At 41.7% G+C, this 18,559-nt stretch overlaps 1 protein-coding gene across 1 annotated transcript in view; it reads right to left on the minus strand.

Annotated features, from left to right (window-relative positions):
* Positions 1-288: 288 nt before the first annotated feature.
* The window catches only part of PANK3 (pantothenate kinase 3), a 160,837-nt gene continuing 142,566 nt past the window's right edge, over positions 289-18,559 (minus strand). The window contains exon 8 of the mRNA XM_069763863.1: positions 289-2,608. Coding sequence (XP_069619964.1) covers positions 2,558-2,608 — 51 coding nt within the window. The 3' untranslated portion in view covers positions 289-2,557. The remainder of the gene's footprint in view (positions 2,609-18,559) is intronic.

Genomic DNA, 18,559 nt, shown 5'->3' on the forward strand with positions numbered 1-18,559 from the left:
ACTTTTCTGAATTATCAATAGTGTAATTCATATACAAAGAAAGGGACAGTTCTCATTTATACACGTTCCACGTTACAGGCAGAAAAATATCTTTGGATTCACAGTAAACTTGTTAGCAGCAATGGGTTCTCCCAGTTCTGTTGATCTATTCATAATGCACGAAAGTGTTACTGAAAATGTTACCAATGAATGGCACATACCCAGTCAAGTACCAGATTTTACAAGACAGCCACAGCATTAGACGATGCACGCAATTCTCAGAAATGGAAATTGGTTGTTTTATCAGAAATTGTTGGAAGACCAGCACTAGATGAAGGCAATGTTCAGTGCAGAAGAAGATAGTCAGATGTTGAGAATGTTCAGTTCCTAGATTTTTTTTCTTTATTGTCTCACAATTGTATATGCAACTTTTTAAAGCCAGGGGTACTCCAGCATGGTCCTGACAATGTTTAATACAATGACACTCAAATATAAAATGGTTATCACCAGTCATAAATCGTCTTTTGCACATTATATTAAGCCCCTCCATTCATTTAGTCGTTTGAAAAAGTGGTAAACTGCATCTGAAGGGAGGTATTCCTGAAGCGTGCAAACTTTCATTGCCAACAAGTCATAAGGCAACAGGTAACACAAAGGAACAATTTAAGGTTATATGGAATCAAAGATTGTGACAATGCAATTCAATATACAATCACTCACTGCTGAACAGTAGAAGCACAAACAAAAACACTGACAAATGATGTTTCACAATTGCAACCTAATAAGACTCAAAGGAGTTAACTGTTTTTCAAAGAAAAATACTGGACAGCATAGAAACAGGAAAGGTAATGTTGGTCTCTAATGAAGAGAATGAAACAGAAGATTTAAAGGGACTCTGTCACCTGAATTTGGCGGGACTGGTTTTGGGTCATATGGGCGGAGTTTTCGGGTGTTTGATTCACCCTTTCCTTACCCGCTGGCTGCATGCTGGCTGCAATATTGGATTGAAGTTCATTCTCTGTCCTCCATAGTACACGCCTGCGCAAAGCAATCTTGCCTTGTGCAGGCGTGTACTATGGAGGACAGAGAATGAACTTCTATCCAATATTGCAGCCAGCATGCAGCCAGCGGGTAAGGAAAGGGTGAATCAAACACCCGAAAACTCCGCCCATATGACCCAAAACCAGTCCCGCCAAATTCAGGTGACAGGTTCCCTTTAAAGACAATACAAAATACATGTAATTGCAGCAGCATCATTAAAAACTGGTATTGAAGCAGTGTTAGCTACCAGTAACACTAGATGTTGGTTAACAGTGTAACGTAAAGCTGAACAAAAAGATTTCCAGGACACTAGTCCAGTGGCCACATTGGTAGTCCATAGCAGTCAGAAAACAATGAACCTCTTGCTATCTTTAACATGTTCGGAGCCTGTTCTGATTATTATGCCACCGGGATATCATAAGTGTGTCATACCACACCATAATGACATCATGTGACCTGCTAATCAAAAAAGGAGCCGGATATAACACAGGAGGTCTGCAGTGCTCTGGTTTGGCAGATATAGACTACCATTAGACCAGGGTCCTGGATTTTTTTCTCTCCATTCTATTAAGGCATAACAAACATAGACAGAAAATTATGGGCATTATATTTACAAAAATAATACCACAAATATTCAGAATATATTCAATGCTGTCTCTTAAGTATTAAAAGCCACAAATATAATTCTATTCAGGAGGAATGACCATATGAATATAAGCACAATGCCACAGTAAATACAGTTAATGTCTCTGGTGCAAAATAAAGAGTATAAATGACATCCATAGTACAGGCACAATGATAAATGCAGACCAAACAAACAAGTTGAATAGACCAATCTGCCGCCCATAAGCTAAAGAGTCAATGCAGTACAGTATATGCTCTAATATTGTTTTGTTGATATACATAATACTGGCTCTATATTCAGACTGGTTTATTGATGCAAGGGTTGGTTACAACCACAACATACTTAAAGGGATTGTCCGGTCAAAACAGATAACTTCAGACTTATGAATCCAGGCCCAGGACATGTACGGTGCACTGCAAAGATTTGCCAGTTTCAAACTTGGGACTGGAGGGTATACATGTGTTATACATACCCCCAGCCAGTGGCCGCAGCCTCATTTCTTAGACTGGTTTAGAGCTGAGGCCACAACCTGACTAGTGATATGGCAATCTAGTAGGCGTAGTAGTATAAGTATATGGAGAGCGAGGCCACACTCACTGGCAAGGGGTATATGTAACTCATACATACCCTCCGGTCCCCGTGCACGGATTCATAACTCTGCAGTCACACAGAGTGACTGCAGAATTATCGGTTTTGACCAGAAAACCCCTTTAACACAGAGGTCCTCAGCATGAACATTATGACATCAATTTGGAAGCCATGTTCATCACTTCATCTTAGATTTCCAAATAAAGGAGAAAAAAAAATCAACAATGGAAAATGTTTGTCCATTTATAACCACTCATCAAAAAAGATAAATCTTTCAAGAGAACTACTCTGAGGAAATTAAAAAAACAAAAAAAACAAGAACACTTAGGAGAAATTCAGCAATCCCAGAAGAGCACCAACTGCACCAAAATAGCCCTGGAAGAAAAAAAAAAAAAAAAAAGAGAAAAAAACAGTTAAATGATTGTAAAAGGATGTGCAAGCAAAACTATGGCAATTCTTTAATAAAAGCAGTATGACTAATTTACTTACAACAACAAGTACATGATATAACGTGTATTTCCATGTAGTAATTAACTGGCGTAGCACAGGCTCTTTAGCTCTGACACCATTCTACTGTAGCAGCATTCTTTTTTTATCTGCCATTTGTGCTACAACAGCTCTCCTGTGGAATCAGACTACATGGGCAAGATTTCACATATCAATAAGCATTAACTTACTGAACCCCAAGCCTGTTTTCACCTTCATGACCAGGACAAATTTTACGGTTGATACGGAAAGTATTCAGACCCCTTTACATTTTTCACTCTGTTTCATTGCAGCCATTTGGTAAATGCAAAAAAGTTCATTTTTTTCTCATTAATGTACACACTGCACCTCATCTTGACCGAAAAAAAACAGAAATGTAGAAATTTTTGCAAATTTTTGAAAAAAAGAAAAAATATCACATGGTCATAAGTATTCAGACCCTATGCTCAGTATTGAGTAGAAACACTCTTTTGAGCTAGTATAGCCACGAGATTTCCTGGGTATGATGCAACAAGTTTTTCACACCTGCATTTGGGGATCCTCTGCCATTCTTCCTTGCAGATCCTCTCCAGTTCTGTCAAGTTGGATGGTAAAGGTTGGTGGACAGCCATTTTCAGGTCTTTCCAGAGATGCACAATTGGGTTTAGGTCAGGGCTCTGGCTGAGCCAGTCAAGAATGGTCACAGAGTTGTTCTGAAGCCACTCCTTTGTTATTTTAGCTGTGTCATTAGGGTCATGGTCTTGTTGGAATGTGAACCTTCGGCCAAGTCTGAGGTCCAGAGCAATCTGGAAGAGGTTTTCATCCAGGGGATATCTCTGTACTTGGCCGCATTCATGTTTCCTTCAATGGTAACCAGTCGTCCTGTCCCTAGAGCATGATGCTGCCACCACTATGTTTCACTGTTGGGATTGTATTGGGCAGGTGATGAGAAGTGCCTGGTTTTCTCCACACATACTGCTTAGAATTTTCACCAAAAAGGTCTATCTTCGTCTCATCAGACCAGAGAATCTTATTTCTCAGTCTGGGAGTCATTCATGTGTTTTGTAGCAAAATCTATGCAGACTTTTATATGTCTTGCACTGAGGAGAGGCTTCTGTCAGGCCCAACTGGTGGAGAGCTGCAGTGAAAGTTGACTTTGTGGAACTTTCTCCCATCTCCCTACTGCATCTCTGGAGCTCAGCCACAGTGAGCTTGGGGTTCTTCTTTACCTCTCTCACCAAGGCTCTTCTCCCACGATTGCTTAGTTTGGCTGGATAGCCAGATCTAGGAAGACTTCTGGTAGTCCCAAACTTCTTCCATTTAAGGATTACGGAGGCCTCTGTGCTCTTAGGAACCTTGAGTACAGCAAAAATTATTTTATAACCTTGGCCAGATCTGTGCCTTGAAACAACAATTCGCAGAGGTCTTATATAGACAGGTGTGTGCCTTTAAAATCAAGTCCTATCAGTTTAATTAAACAAAGCAGGACTCCAATGAAGGAGTAAAACCATCTCAAGGAGGATCACAAGAAAATGGACAGCATGTGACTTAAATATGAGTGTCTGAACAAAGCGTCTGAATACTTATGACCATGTGTAATTTCAATGTTTTTCTTTTTTAATAAAAGTGCAACAATTTCTACATTTCTATTTTTTTTCCCAGTCAACGTGGGGTGCAGAGTGTACATTAATGTGTAAAAAATGAACTTTTTTGAATTTACCAAATGGCTGCAATGAAACAGAGTCAAACAGAGTCAAAAAATGTACTTTCCATACCCACTGTATAATTTTAACTAGTGTCACCTTATGTGGTAATACCAGTGACTCTAGAACGCTTCAACAGATCGCACCGATTCTGAGAATGTTTTTTTCATAACATTTTGTAGTTTACGATAGAGGTAAAATTTGTTCAATATGACTTGCATTCAATGGGGAAAATATTGGAAATTTGGCAAAAAATTCACAATTTTCAAACTTTTAATTCTTAAGCCCTAACAAGAGTTCTGTCACACAAAATAGCATTTCCTGCATACCTACTTTACATCTGCATAAATTTTTAAACATAATTTTATTGTTATGAAGTTAAAAGGGTTAAAAGTTGAACAGCAACTTTTCGGCCAAATTAACAATACCATTTTTCATAAGGGACCACATCCCATTTGAAGTCACCTTGGGAGGGGGCTACAAGACACAAAATACCTGAAAGTGACACCATTCTAAAAACTGCACTGCTCAAAAACACATTGAAGAAGTTTATTAACCCTTGATGTGTTTAACTGGAACTAAAGCAATGTGGAATGAAAAAAAGAAAATTATACTATTTCTCACAAAAATGTTACTTTAGACTCAAATGTGTAATGTTCACAAGGGCAACAACAGAAAATGACCCCAGAATGTGTTGTGCGATTTCTCCCGAGTACGCAGATACCCCATATGTGTGGGTAAACTACTGTTTCGGGGCACGGAAGTGCTTGGAAGGGTTGGAGCATCGTTTGACTTTTTGAATGCAAAAATGACTGGAATCAAGAGCAGACGCGATGTCGTGTTTGGAGAGCCCCGGCTGTACCCTACAATTATTGCGCACTTGGGGCCCCTGCTCATTGGTGGATCACCCTGCTAGACCTATGACGCCCTAAATGAAAAGGGTGCAGAAGAAAGTCAAGAGATCAAACTCCGCACAAACTGAGATACCATATGCATCAGCTGATCAAATTCTCCCATCAATATTATAAAAACACTGGTACCACAATAGGACTAGGGCCAACAGATAAAGTCTCCAGCAAATATTTATCTGACCAATATCAGGCAAAGGGACTATATATCCAATGTAGTGTTTAGCGAATATACTCGTTACTCGTGATTTCTCGAGCATGCTCGGGTGTCCTCAGAGTAATTTTTAGTGCTGAGATTTAGTTTTTCTTGCCGCAGCTGAATGATTTACATCTGATAGCCAGCATAAGTACATGTGGGAGGGTTGCCTAGCAACCAGGCAAGGAACATTTCCTCCTAACTCTTAAATATTGTGCCTTGGGAATCCCTCTAAGGTTGAAGGGGTGGTGACTGTTCCACCTAAGCAAACTGTTCACAGAGGTCAGTTTTCTATATATGTTGGTCTATAGGTGACCTTCACTGTTCTTCCTGATGTTGATGTCCAAGAAATTAATAGAACTGGAGTCAATTTTGAAGGTGAATTTAAGACCCATGGTATTCACTTTTAGTTCATTGATGAACTTATTGAAAGAGTTAACGTCCCAGTCCAAAGAAAAAAGATGTCATCAATGTAGCGCCCCCATGGTACTCCCTAAAATTGAGGTTCTCCCTGTGTGCTATGAGTACCTGATGCAGTTAGATTCTCTTACGGTTCACGTCAAAACGGGGTTGTTTTTTCTATGGTCAAAAAGGGGCATTTCATTGGGGTCTGTCCTTTACCAAAAGTACAAAAAGCCATTGGAAAACTGCTAACCCCAGGTTGTGTGGGGGATAACAAGCTGGGTGTATATATCTTCTCTGCATGTGTATCTCAGTTTTTCGTACCCGCAGAAGTGGTTATTTGTATGAAAACTGAGAAAATATCTATCCTCTTGGATAGTGGGGCAGGAGCCAATATGGTGGATGCTCAGTTCGCATGGGACCTTTCTCTTCCCTGTAGTACTCTGACAAAGCTCATTCCCATATTTCCAATTGACTCTGCACCTCTCAGTCAGGGAAATTTTATGCAAGCAGTTCATAATGTGAACCTGCGCAAACAGGCTCTTCTGTTGTGAACTCTGCTTTTGAGCTCCCTCTGGTGGTAGCAGATGGTAATGCAGTTGTTCCTGGGCTGCAGTCTTGGACAGGTGTATCTGCTAATTGCAGTTCTGACTGGTGTATTTAGGCTTGCAGGACTCATTAGTCCTTTCCAGTTGTCAATGTTTTTTGGGATATGATGGATCTTTTTCTGGCTTCTCCTGCTTGGTTGCCATTTCAGCAAAGATAAGTGTCTGTTTCTTTTTCTGTGGCACACAGGCTGTGTGCTTGTTTTTGATTGTATTCCTGCTCTGATTGTAGGATTCACTGGAGTTGCAGATTTACGCTCCTACGTCTTTAGTTAGATGGAGGAAGTTTTTGTATATTCTGCTGTAGATATTTTTGAAGGGTTTTAATACTGACCGCACAGAACTCTGTCCTATCCTGTCCTATTTAGCTAGAAGTTGCCTCTTGTGCTAAATCCTGTTTTTCTGCCTGTGTATGTTTTTTCCTCTCCGACTCACCGCCAATATTTGTGGGGGGCTGTCTATCCTTTGGGGTTCTGCTCTGAGGCAAGATAGTATTCCTATTTCCATCTTTAGGGGTAATTAGTCCTCCGGCTGTGACGAGGTGTCTAGGATTGGTTAGGTACACTCCACGGCTACTTCTAGTTGCGGTGTTAAGATCAGGATTTGCGGTCAGTATAGTGACCACCTACTCCAGTGAAAGTTTTCATGTTGCTCCAAGGTCACCGGATCATAACACTCTTCACAAAGAGCTCCTTTCTTGTTATATCTTGGTACTCCTATTGTGTTGTGTCTTGCCTAGTTGACTAAGCATAATACGGCCATAGACTGGCAGGCCAGAGAGATAATTAGGTGGAGTGATAATTGCAAAAATAATTGCCTAGATACCGCTATCTCTAGTGTCGCCACTAAAAACATTCTATATTTTCTGATTTTGAGGAGATGTTCTTTGAAAAGGGATGTCAAGAACTGCCTCCCGATCATGTGTATGATTGTCCTGTGAACTTGCTTCCAGGCGCAAAGGTTGCCCAAGACCAGATTTTACAAACTGTCAGACACAGGTTATGAAAGACTATATCTCTGAGAGTCTTCCCAAGGGATCCTCATCTTCATCTGCAGCAATGGGGTTCTTCGTTAAGAAGAAAGATGGGGGCTTGCGTCCCTGATTGGACTTTCGCAAGTTAAATCATATTACTATCCGGGACCCATGTCCCCTCCCACTCATACCCGATTATGAAAATCGTGTCATTCCTTTTTGTTTGACTAATGCTTCCTCCATGCGTCAACACTTTGCTAATGACATCTTTCGGCACCTTGTGGGTAGATTTGTAGTAGTGTATCGACGATATTTCAATCTACTCTCCCGATCTCAAGTCTTATCAGGTACATGTCAGGCAGGTGTTACAGGTTCTACAGGATAATTATCTGTATGCCAAATTGGAGAGATGCGTATTCACTACACAAGGAGGTTCAGTTCCTTCTGTCAGCTGCAGGTTTCCACATGGATCCTGATAAGGTCAAAGCCGTCCTGGAATTGAACCTCCCAGAAAATCTGAAAGCATTACAACAATTTTTGGGGTTTGCAAACCATTATTAGAAATTTATCTGAAACTTCTCATCTAACCCCTCACTGACACGACTAGGAAAGTTCCAAACTTCTCAAGGTGGTCTGACTGCGTTCAGCAGGCATTTTCTTCTCTGACGATGTCTTTCCACTGGGTAAGTAATCAAACAACACGATGCTATCAACCATTTATTGTCAAATTGATGCTATGGTGGTGGTGGGTCAGGGCTGTATTGTCTCTAGGGTCATTGCTTGGTAAATTTCATCCATTAACTTTCTCTAAAAGGTTGTTGTTGGCCGAAAGAAACTGTCATATAGGGAATAGATTACTTTTGGGCATTAGGTTGGCATTTTAAAATGGCATCATTTTTGGAGGGGGTAGTTCACCCAGTCAGTCCTCACTGATCACAAAAACTTGATATACCTTGAATTTGCTAAATGTCTTAATCCCAGGCAAGTTAGATGGTCTTTGCTATTCACAAGGTTAAATTTTGTGATCACTTACCATCCTGGGATCGAAAAATATTTAGAATTGAGAGTCCTCAGTGGTTGTAATCAACCACTGAGGACTCTCAATTCTAAATATTTTTCTATCCACTGGCTAACACGGTACCAAGATATATTTCTTTCCTGTATCATCCTGGGATCAAGAACTTCAAAGCGGATGCTTTGTCTTGGAGTTTCCCTGGGGATGGGAGTACTGATGATGCTGTCCCTATTTTACAAGAAGGGTTGGTCGTCTCCGCAGTGTGTCCTAAACTTGAGCGTGCGGTATCAAAGGCTCAGGGGGCGCTGCTGCTGGTCCTTTAGGGAAATTTTTTGTACCTGTACAGCGGAGTCTAAAGGTACCGTCACATTTAGCAACGCTCCAGCGATATAGACAACGATCCGACCTAAACTAGAACGCTGGAGCGTCGCTGTTAGGTCGCTGTAGAGATGTCAAACACAGCTACTCCAGAACGATGCAGGAGCGATCCAGTGACGTACTTATCGTTCTCGCTGGTTGTTAGCTCCGTGAAAAAACACTGCAGGCATCATTGCTTTTGCTGTCAAACATGACGAATCACGCCGACCTAACATAGTAACATAGTAACATAGTTAGTAAGGCCGAAAAAAGACATTTGTCCATCCAGTTCAGCCTATATTCCATCATAATAAATACCCAGATCTACGTCCTTCTACAGAACCTAATAATTGTATGATACAATATTGTTCTGCTCCAGGAAGACATCCAGGCCTCTCTTGAACCCCTCGACTGAGTTCGCCATCACCACCTCCTCAGGCAAGCAATTCCAGATTCTCACTGCCCTAACAGTAAAGAATCCTCTTCTATGTTGGTGGAAAAACCTTCTCTCCTCCAGACGCAAAGAATGCCCCCTTGTGCCCGTCACCTTCCTTGGTATAAACAGATCCTCAGCGAGATATTTGTATTGTCCCCTTATATACTTATACATGGTTATTAGATCGCCCCTCAGTCGTCTTTTTTCTAGACTAAATAATCCTAATTTCGCTAATCTATCTGGGTATTGTAGTTCTCCCATCCCCTTTATTAATTTTGTTGCCCTCCTTTGTACTCTCTCTAGTTCCATTATATCCTTCCTGAGCACCGGTGCCCAAAACTGGACACAGTACTCCATGTGCGGTCTAACTAGGGATTTGTACAGAGGCAGTATAATGCTCTCATCATGTGTATCCAGACCTCTTTTAATGCACCCCATGATCCTGTTTGCCTTGGCAGCTGCTGCCTGGCACTGGCTGCTCCAGGTAAGTTTATCATTAACTAGGATCCCCAAGTCCTTCTCCCTGTCAGATTTACCCAGTGGTTTCCCGTTCAGTGTGTAATGGTGATATTGATTCCCTCTTCCCATGTGTATAACCTTACATTTATCATTGTTAAACCTCATCTGCCACCTTTCAGCCCAAGTTTCCAACTTATCCAGATCCATCTGTAGCAGAATACTATCTTCTCTTGTATTAACTGCTTTACATAGTTTTGTATCATCTGCAAATATCAATATTTTACTGTGTAAACCTTCTACCAGATCATTAATGAATATGTTGAAGAGAACAGGTCCCAATACTGACCCCTGCGGTACCCCACTGGTCACAGCGACCCAGTTAGAGACTATACCATTTATAACCACCCTCTGCTTTCTATCACTAAGCCAGTTACTAACCCATTTACACACATTTTCCCCCAGACCAAGCATTCTCATTTTGTGTACCAACCTCTTGTGCGGCACGGTATCAAACGCTTTGGAAAAATCGAGATATACCACGTCCAATGACTCACCGTGGTCCAGTCTATAGCTTACCTCTTCATAAAAACTGATTAGATTGGTTTGACAGGAGCGATTTCTCATAAACCCATGCTGATATGGAGTTAAACAGTTATTCTCATTGAGATAATCCAGAATAACATCCCTCAGAAACCCTTCAAATATTTTACCAACAATAGAGGTTAGACTTACTGGCCTATAATTTCCAGGTTCACTTTTAGAGCCCTTTTTGAATATTGGCACCACATTTGCTATGCGCCAGTCCTGCGGAACAGACCCTGTCGCTATAGAGTCACTAAAAATAAGAAATAATGGTTTATCTATTACATTACTTAGTTCTCTTAGTACTCGTGGGTGTATGCCATCCGGACCCGGAGATTTATCTATTTTAATCTTATTTAGCCGGTTTCGCACCTCTTCTTGGGTTAGATTGGTGACCCTTAATATAGGGTTTTCATTGTTTCTTGGGATTTCACCTAGCATTTCATTTTCCACCGTGAATACCGTGGAGAAGAAGGTGTTTAATATGTTAGCTTTTTCCTCGTCATCTACAACCATTCTTTCCTCACTATTTTTTAAGGGGCCTACATTTTCAGTTTTTATTCTTTTACTATTGATATAGTTGAAGAACAGTTTGGGATTAGTTTTACTCTCCTTAGCAATGTGCTTCTCTGTTTCCTTTTTGGCAGCTTTAATTAGTTTTTTAGATAAAGTATTTTTCTCCCTATAGTTTTTTAGAGCTTCAATGGTGCCATCCTGCTTTAGTAGTGCAAATGCTTTCTTTTTACTGTTAATTGCCTGTCTTACTTCTTTGTTTAGCCACATTGGGTTTTTCCTATTTCTAGTCCTTTTATTCCCACAAGGTATAAACCGCTTACACTGCCTATTTAGGATGTTCTTAAACATTTCCCATTTATTATCTGTATTCTCATTTCTGAGGATATTGTCCCAGTCTACCAGATTAAGGGCATCTCTAAGCTGTTCAAACTTTGCCTTCCTAAAGTTCAATGTTTTTGTGACTCCCTGACAAGTCCCCCTAGTGAAAGACAGGTGAAACTGCACAATATTGTGGTCGCTATTTCCTAAATGCCCAACCACCTGCAGATTTGTTATTCTGTCAGGTCTATTAGATAGTATTAGGTCTAAAAGTGCTGCTCCTCTGGTTGGATTCTGCACCAATTGTGAAAGATAATTTTTCTTGGTTATTAGCAGAAACCTGTTGTCTTTATGGGTTTCACAGGTTTCTGTTTCCCAGTTAATATCCGGGTAGTTAAAGTCCCCCATAACCAGGACCTCATTATGGGTTGCAGCTTCATCTATCTGCTTTAGAAGTAGACTTTCCATGCTTTCTGTTATATTTGGGGGTTTGTAACAGACCCCAATGAGAATTTTGTTACCATTTTTCCCTCCATGAATTTCAACCCATATGGACTCGACATCCTCATTCCCTTCGCTAATATCCTCCCTTAAAGTGGACTTTAGACAAGACTTTACATAGAGACAAACCCCTCCTCCTCTCCGATTTTTACGATCCTTTCTAAACAGACTGTAACCCTGTAAGTTAACTGCCCAGTCATAGCCCAGACCTGACGACCAAATAAAGTTCTGGACTTTCAGCTACGACCAGCGATGTCACAGCAGGATCCTGATCGCTGCTGCGTGTCAAACACAACGAGATCGCTATCCAGGACGCTGCAACGTCACGGATCGCTGTCGTTCTCGTTGTAAAGTTGCTCAGTGTGAAGGTACCTTTAGAATTTTGATGGCTCTGGCTGGTCACCTAGGAAGTAAGGTGACCTTGGACCTCCGTTTTTAGTGGCCATGCTTGCATAAGCATATAGTTGACTGTCCTCTTGTGTCGGTGTGTGTTCCAAGGCCACAAAAACTTGTCCATCTGGGGCTCTTTAACCATGATCTATTCCTGACCGACCATGGACTCATTCATCCATTGATTTCATTACGGATCTTCCTTCGTCCTCTGGTAAAACTTATCTTAGTTGTGGTGGATAGGTTTAGTACCATGGTGCACTTTATTACTTTACCTGCTCTCCTTAACGCCAAGTCACTGGCTCAGATGTTTGTCACTGAGATCGTCTAGCTTCATAGGGTTTCCTCCGATGTGGTATCAGATCGGGGGAACAATTTATATCTAAATTTTGGAGAGTGTTTTGTTCTTGTTTAGGGATTTTACTTCCGTGTTCCTTCTTCAATCTAATGGCCAGACTAAAGGCCTAAAACCAAAGTCTGAAGACGTGCCTCAAATGTTTTTTGTCAGATAACCAGGAGGATTGGTCTTCTTTTCCACCACTGGCTGCGTTTGTGTTAAACAATCATCGTAGTGAGTCCACTTGTAAGTCTCCATTTTTAGCCACATATGGCTTCCATCCACAAATCTGTGGATGTGGGTAGATATGGTCCTTTCATTTGACTCATCTGGATAATCCCGACCCCGAGGTTCCTGTGGCCACTTGTAAAAGTGGGGGTAGTGATACGAGTGTGTTACGTTCTTCTGGGAAACCTGGCGTTAGAAGATACTACGAATTGTGAATCGCAAATATTCTTTTTAGCCTTTGTGTTTGTATCCCATATTAAATTAATTTGGTTTCATTTGGTGCTTTAGAAGTTAATAACCCTTTCTACGCTGGTTACAAACTTGCAGCTCCATTTTCAGCTGGTTTTGATCTTGTCATTACCTCTCCCTATAAAACCTGGCCAGACTTTCACTGTCTTGCCAGTGAAAGCTTTGCTTAGCTGCTTAGAGATGAAATGCTGAATTGAAGATCGCTGGACCATTTGGTTGGTACATTCCTATCCTTCCCTATATACCTTTGGTGAGTGTCTGTATGTTTGGTTCTTTCGGTTATCCCTGTTTAGTTTTTGTGTCTTGTTTACGTTATATTTTTGTCCCAGGCCTCATTGGATGGGGAAGGGTACAGATCAGAGTTTAAGAGGAGCATAGTAAGGTCAGAGACTCGTCAATCTCTACCTTCAAGAGAACCCCCAGTTCCAGGGCTAATTTGAGGTCCCCCCCTTCCTTACCAAAGACATTCACAGCTTGACATGCGGTTCGGAAGAGCACAGTAAACATTGGAAAATCCTTAAGGCTGATATGGATATGTGATTTTATGCCTGATACACTTGCCATTATCTTCAGGAAGGGGGACATCAGTTAGTGATCAAGGGGTTAAATGAACAAATGCATTTTGAATGCTATATTAAGTGTTGCATGATAATCACACTGTCCCTATTTAACTAACCCAAATGGGTTATGGTTGTGTTATCTTTTCCCCTGTATAGGGAGATTTGCATCATTATCACCATAGAACTATACCAACACTTTGGTTACCTCTAACCATTAATATAGAGGCTTCCCTTTACAGTTTTATTATTTTTTTTACATTGTTACACAATCAAAATAGAAATGATATGAAGCAATGATTACTGGGATACCATGTACTATTCTTCGATGTAACTATACCATATTTACTGCGTACCGAAATCATGGTCAAAGAAACCACATGACATACAGAGTATTATGGTAATCCATATGGATTTTTCCAATGGCTATGATTCTCTAAGTTGATAATAAGGTTTGACTGTCCTTTCTCAACAGGATATATAGGCCAGATAAGCAATGTCATTGATCCGATATGATACCAAATTCTGCATACTGGCATCGTAGATTGACATGATATAATTTTTGTGTAGGCAGCTCCATCATCTGGGGTAGATAATCCTCTAAGTTGATATGGAGGTCTGACTTTTTGTCCCTATGGGATAAATATATAAAGTGGTTCATCGTTTTGGTCTATGACTTTTTATGCATCCTTTTCATTTAGGGCCTCCTAAGGCCAACAGGGTGAGCCACTGATGAGCGACGGCACCAATTGGGCAATTGTAGGGTGAAAACCTACGCTACAAAGCAGTCAAAGTCAGCTGTAGAGCAAGATCAGGCACAACCCCCGGCTTTGATCTTTGTGTGTTGCCTGTATTATATACATGAGGTGGTTCTATTTTAGTTCACTTTTTATGAACTAATACAAGTTATATTTTAATATATCTGATAAAGCATGGAGTCTGTAAGGTGAAATAGTTGTGTTCAATAAAATTCATACTACAGCATCCTTCAAACTATGAATTACTATGTTGTATAAAACATCAACACTCCAATATTGCCAGCGTTCTGGCTTCTTCACTAACCATATGTGAAGAACAAGGCCCCCAAAATAATTTCTACTGATTCTACAGGGGTGCAGTTAGAAAATGAGGATGTGGGGTTTTAGGCCAAAAATTGTTGGGGGTACAAAATTTGTCTCGGCCACCAAGAGGTTTTCAAAATCCTCAGAGAATAAGATTGGGGTGGATTATACAAAGCAAGGGATAGAAACAGGTCAGGAACATATTTCTTCTAGCAGGAACAGTAGTAGCAGCAGTGATGGCACAAGCTTAAAAAAGTCTGTGGCACCACAAGGCCCAGCAGATCTGCAGCAGAATGACACAGTGACCACTCTGTAACATCTCCAAGCTGCAATAAGAGGAAGTACAGAGCGGTCACTGAGAATTCAGACTGTGTCTCTGCTCACTGATTGGTGCGATCAGACGTCATTGCCTGATCGCTCTCAGTAGTGCTGGGGCTGGTGTTGCTAAGTTCCAGACTAGAATCACTGCTGCTGTAGCACCAATCAAGACTGGACCTCGGCTTTTCAGGCATTTTCATGGCCTGAAACATTGAAATTGCTGTGATTGGGTGTTCAGAACTGAACAGCGAATCACAGAGATCGTAGTTGAGGGGGGAAGGGGTGGGTGGCACAACCCCCAGTGGCGATGACTCCCGGTGACCTGCAGGCACCTTAGGCTACTTTCACACTAGCGTTGGTTGGCATACGTTGCAATGCGTCGTTTTGGAGAGAAAACACATCCTGCAAATGTGTCCGCAGGATGCGTTTTTTCTCCATAGACTTGCATTAGCGACACATTGCGACGTATGGCCACACGTCGCATCCGTCGTGCGACGGATGCGTCGTGTTTTGGCGGACCCTCGGCACAAAAAAGCGTTTCATGTAACATTATTTTGTGTGTCGAGTCCGCCATTTTCGACCACGCATTCACGGTCGAAACTCCGCCCCCTCCTCCCCAGACATTACAATGGGGCAGCGGATGCGTTGAAAAACTGCATCCGCTGCCCCCGTTAATTTCTTTCACAACGTGCGTCGGGCCGACGCATGGCGACGGCCCCGTACCGATGCTAGTGTGAAAGTTATTCCATGCTCGGTTATTCCATGAAAATATGGACATGCGTAAGGTCATGAATGGGTTAAGCACTCATGACCGTGTCATCAATTCACAGATTGTGCTTCATTGGACCACTCTGGAAGATACGAATAACTATTTATTGGGGATACCCTGCAATACCTGCTGTTTTGACACCTAGCCATCACAATTTTCCCTTGCCAAAGTTGCCAATATTCAGACGTTGTCCATTTTTCTTACTTTTAATCCATCAAGTACTAAAATGCACTGCTCATTTGCTGACATTATAGATTATATTATTATTATTATTATTATATACAGTACAAACCAAAAGTTTGGACACACCTTCTCATTTAAAGATTTTTCTGTATTTCCATGACTATGAAAATTGTAAATTCACACTGAAGGCATCAAAACTATGAATTAACACATGTGGAATTTTATGCTTAACAAAAAAGTGTGAAACCACTGAAATTGTGTCTTATATTCTAGGTTCTTCAAAGTAGCCACCTTTTGCTTTGATGACTGCTTTGCACACTCTTGGCATCCTCTTGATGAGCTTCAGCAGGTAGTCACCGGAAATTATTTTCACTTCACAGGTGTGCCCTGTCAGGTTTAATAAGTGGGATTTCTGTTATGAACAGGTAATTCAGAACCACAATGGACCTTGAAGTTCAGAGCACACAAAGTGACCTGACAATTACCAAAAACATAGGACGAGCTCTGAGACGTGGGAACTCTGCTGACCGCAATCCCTAATCCTATCACACCACACTAGAGGTAGCCGTGGATTGCGCCTAACGCTCCCTATGCAACTCGGCACAGCCTGAGAAACTAACTAGCCCTGAAGATAGAAAAATAAGCCTACCTTGCCTCAGAGAAATTCCCCAAAGGAAAAGGCAGCCCCCCACATATAATGACTGAGTAAAGATGAAAATACGAACACAGAGATGAAATAGATTTAGCAAAGTGAGGCCCGACTTACTGAATAGACCGAGGATAGGAAAGATAGCTTTGCGGTCAACACAAAAACCTACAAACAACCACGCAGAGGGGCAAAAAGACCCTCCGCACCGACTAACGGTACGGAGGTGCTCCCTCTGCGTCCCAGAGCTTCCAGCAAGCAAGAAAAACCAATATAGCAAGCTGGACAGAAAATATAGCAAACAAAAGTAACACAAGCAGAAATTAGCTTATGCAGGATAGACAGGCCACAGGAACGATCCAGGAGGAAGCAAGACCAATACTAGAACATTGACTGGAGGCCAGGATCAAAGCACCAGGTGGAGTTAACTAGAGCAGCACCTAACGACTTAACCTCATCACCTGAGGAAGGAAACTCAGAAGCCGCAGTACCACTCTCATCCACCAAAGGAAGCTCATAGACAGAACCAGCCGAAGTACCACTCACGACCACAGGAGGGAGCTTGGCCACAGAATTCACAACAGATTTCTTGCCTTATAAATGGTGTTGGGATCATCAGTTGTGTTGTGCAGAAGTCTGGTGGATACACAGCTGATAGTCCTACTGAATAGACTGTAAGAATTTGTATTATGGCAAGAAAAAAAGCAGCTAAGTAAAGAAAAACGAGTGGCTATCATTACTTTCTGAAATGAAGGTAAGTCAGTCCGAAAAAGTGGGAAAACTTTGAAAGTGTCCCCAAGTGCAGTGGCAAAAACCATCAAGCGCTGCAAAGAAACTGGCTCACATGAGGACCGCCCCAGGAAAGGAAGACCAAGAGTCACCTCTGCTTCTGAAGATAAGTTTATCAGAGTCACCAGCCTCAGAAATCGCAAGTTAAGGCCGGTTTCACATTTGCGGTTGTATCCGCAGCGTTTCTTCCACATATATCCGCATGCGTTGTGTATTACTATATTTAACATTAGGGACGCATGCGTCTGCGATCGTTTGCTTTTGGCCGCATTTGACGACGCATGCGTCGTTTCGTCTGCGGTTTTGCGCGGAAATGCAACATGAAGTAATTTTTAGAGGCGTCAATTTGCCGCCTATAAATGTATGCGGTCAATTGCGTAAGGAATGCGCCAAAAAAACGCATTGCTGTCTATGTAAACGCATGCGTTCACAAGCACATGCGTTTGCTTGCATTCGTAAAAGCATGCGTTGCACCAGAGAAAAACATGTCTAGACACTGATAAGCCACCCCCCACATACTAGGTGATAAAGGGAGGGAGTGGACAGTTGCAGGTCACTACGCAGCAGAGAAGCTTTCCAGACGCAGCAGACCAGACACAGGAAGGAATCTACACTCAGAACAATGTGAGTAAAACCTAGCCAATGCCTTTATTTTCTATTTTCTGTCTCTACATGTCCTAATTTCTGCCATTTCTCTCTTTCTGCATGCATCAGAATGTCTTCTTCTGGTGAGGAGCAACGTCCTGGGCCTTCCGAAGTAGAACATGTCAGTGAAGTGAGTACTCACCACCTCAGATTGGTAAGTATTCACTGTCAAATCTACACATATGACAATCTTTTGTTTTTCTTTTTTTTTTAGAGCACTTCTTCTACTGCGGCAGAGACTGGGCAGGAGCAGCGGAGTCACGGTCGGGTGGCGAGTCGGCAGCAGGTACGTATACAAGGCTGACTGCTGTATCCTCACTGTTGTATTCTTTAATCTTCCTTTCCGTACTTTACTCTCTTTTTAATTCTCTTCTGGACTCCTTTTTTATCTTGACTTTCCTTATTCATGCCATTTCTCAGCCTCTGTTTTCTTTCTTTTCCTTATGTTAATGTATCCAACATTAATGTCTTTATTTAATTTTTAGGTTCCAGAACGGGATGAAGATCTCATAGAAAATGACCTCCTCATCTCCCTGGTCCAGGAGCGAGTCCCATTGTGGGACACCCGGGATCCACTGCACTCAAACAACGTAACGATCCGGCGCCTATGGATTGAGGTGGCCAAAGCGATGTGGGATGGCTGGGACAACGCCCCGACTCGGGTCCGAAATACATTTGGTAAGTATTGCACTGCAGTGGCGTTCGATGAAGGACCGCT

Source organism: Ranitomeya imitator, chromosome 4 (assembly GCF_032444005.1).
Source record: "Ranitomeya imitator isolate aRanImi1 chromosome 4, aRanImi1.pri, whole genome shotgun sequence".
In the NCBI taxonomy this organism is placed as follows: Eukaryota; Metazoa; Chordata; class Amphibia; order Anura; family Dendrobatidae; genus Ranitomeya; species Ranitomeya imitator.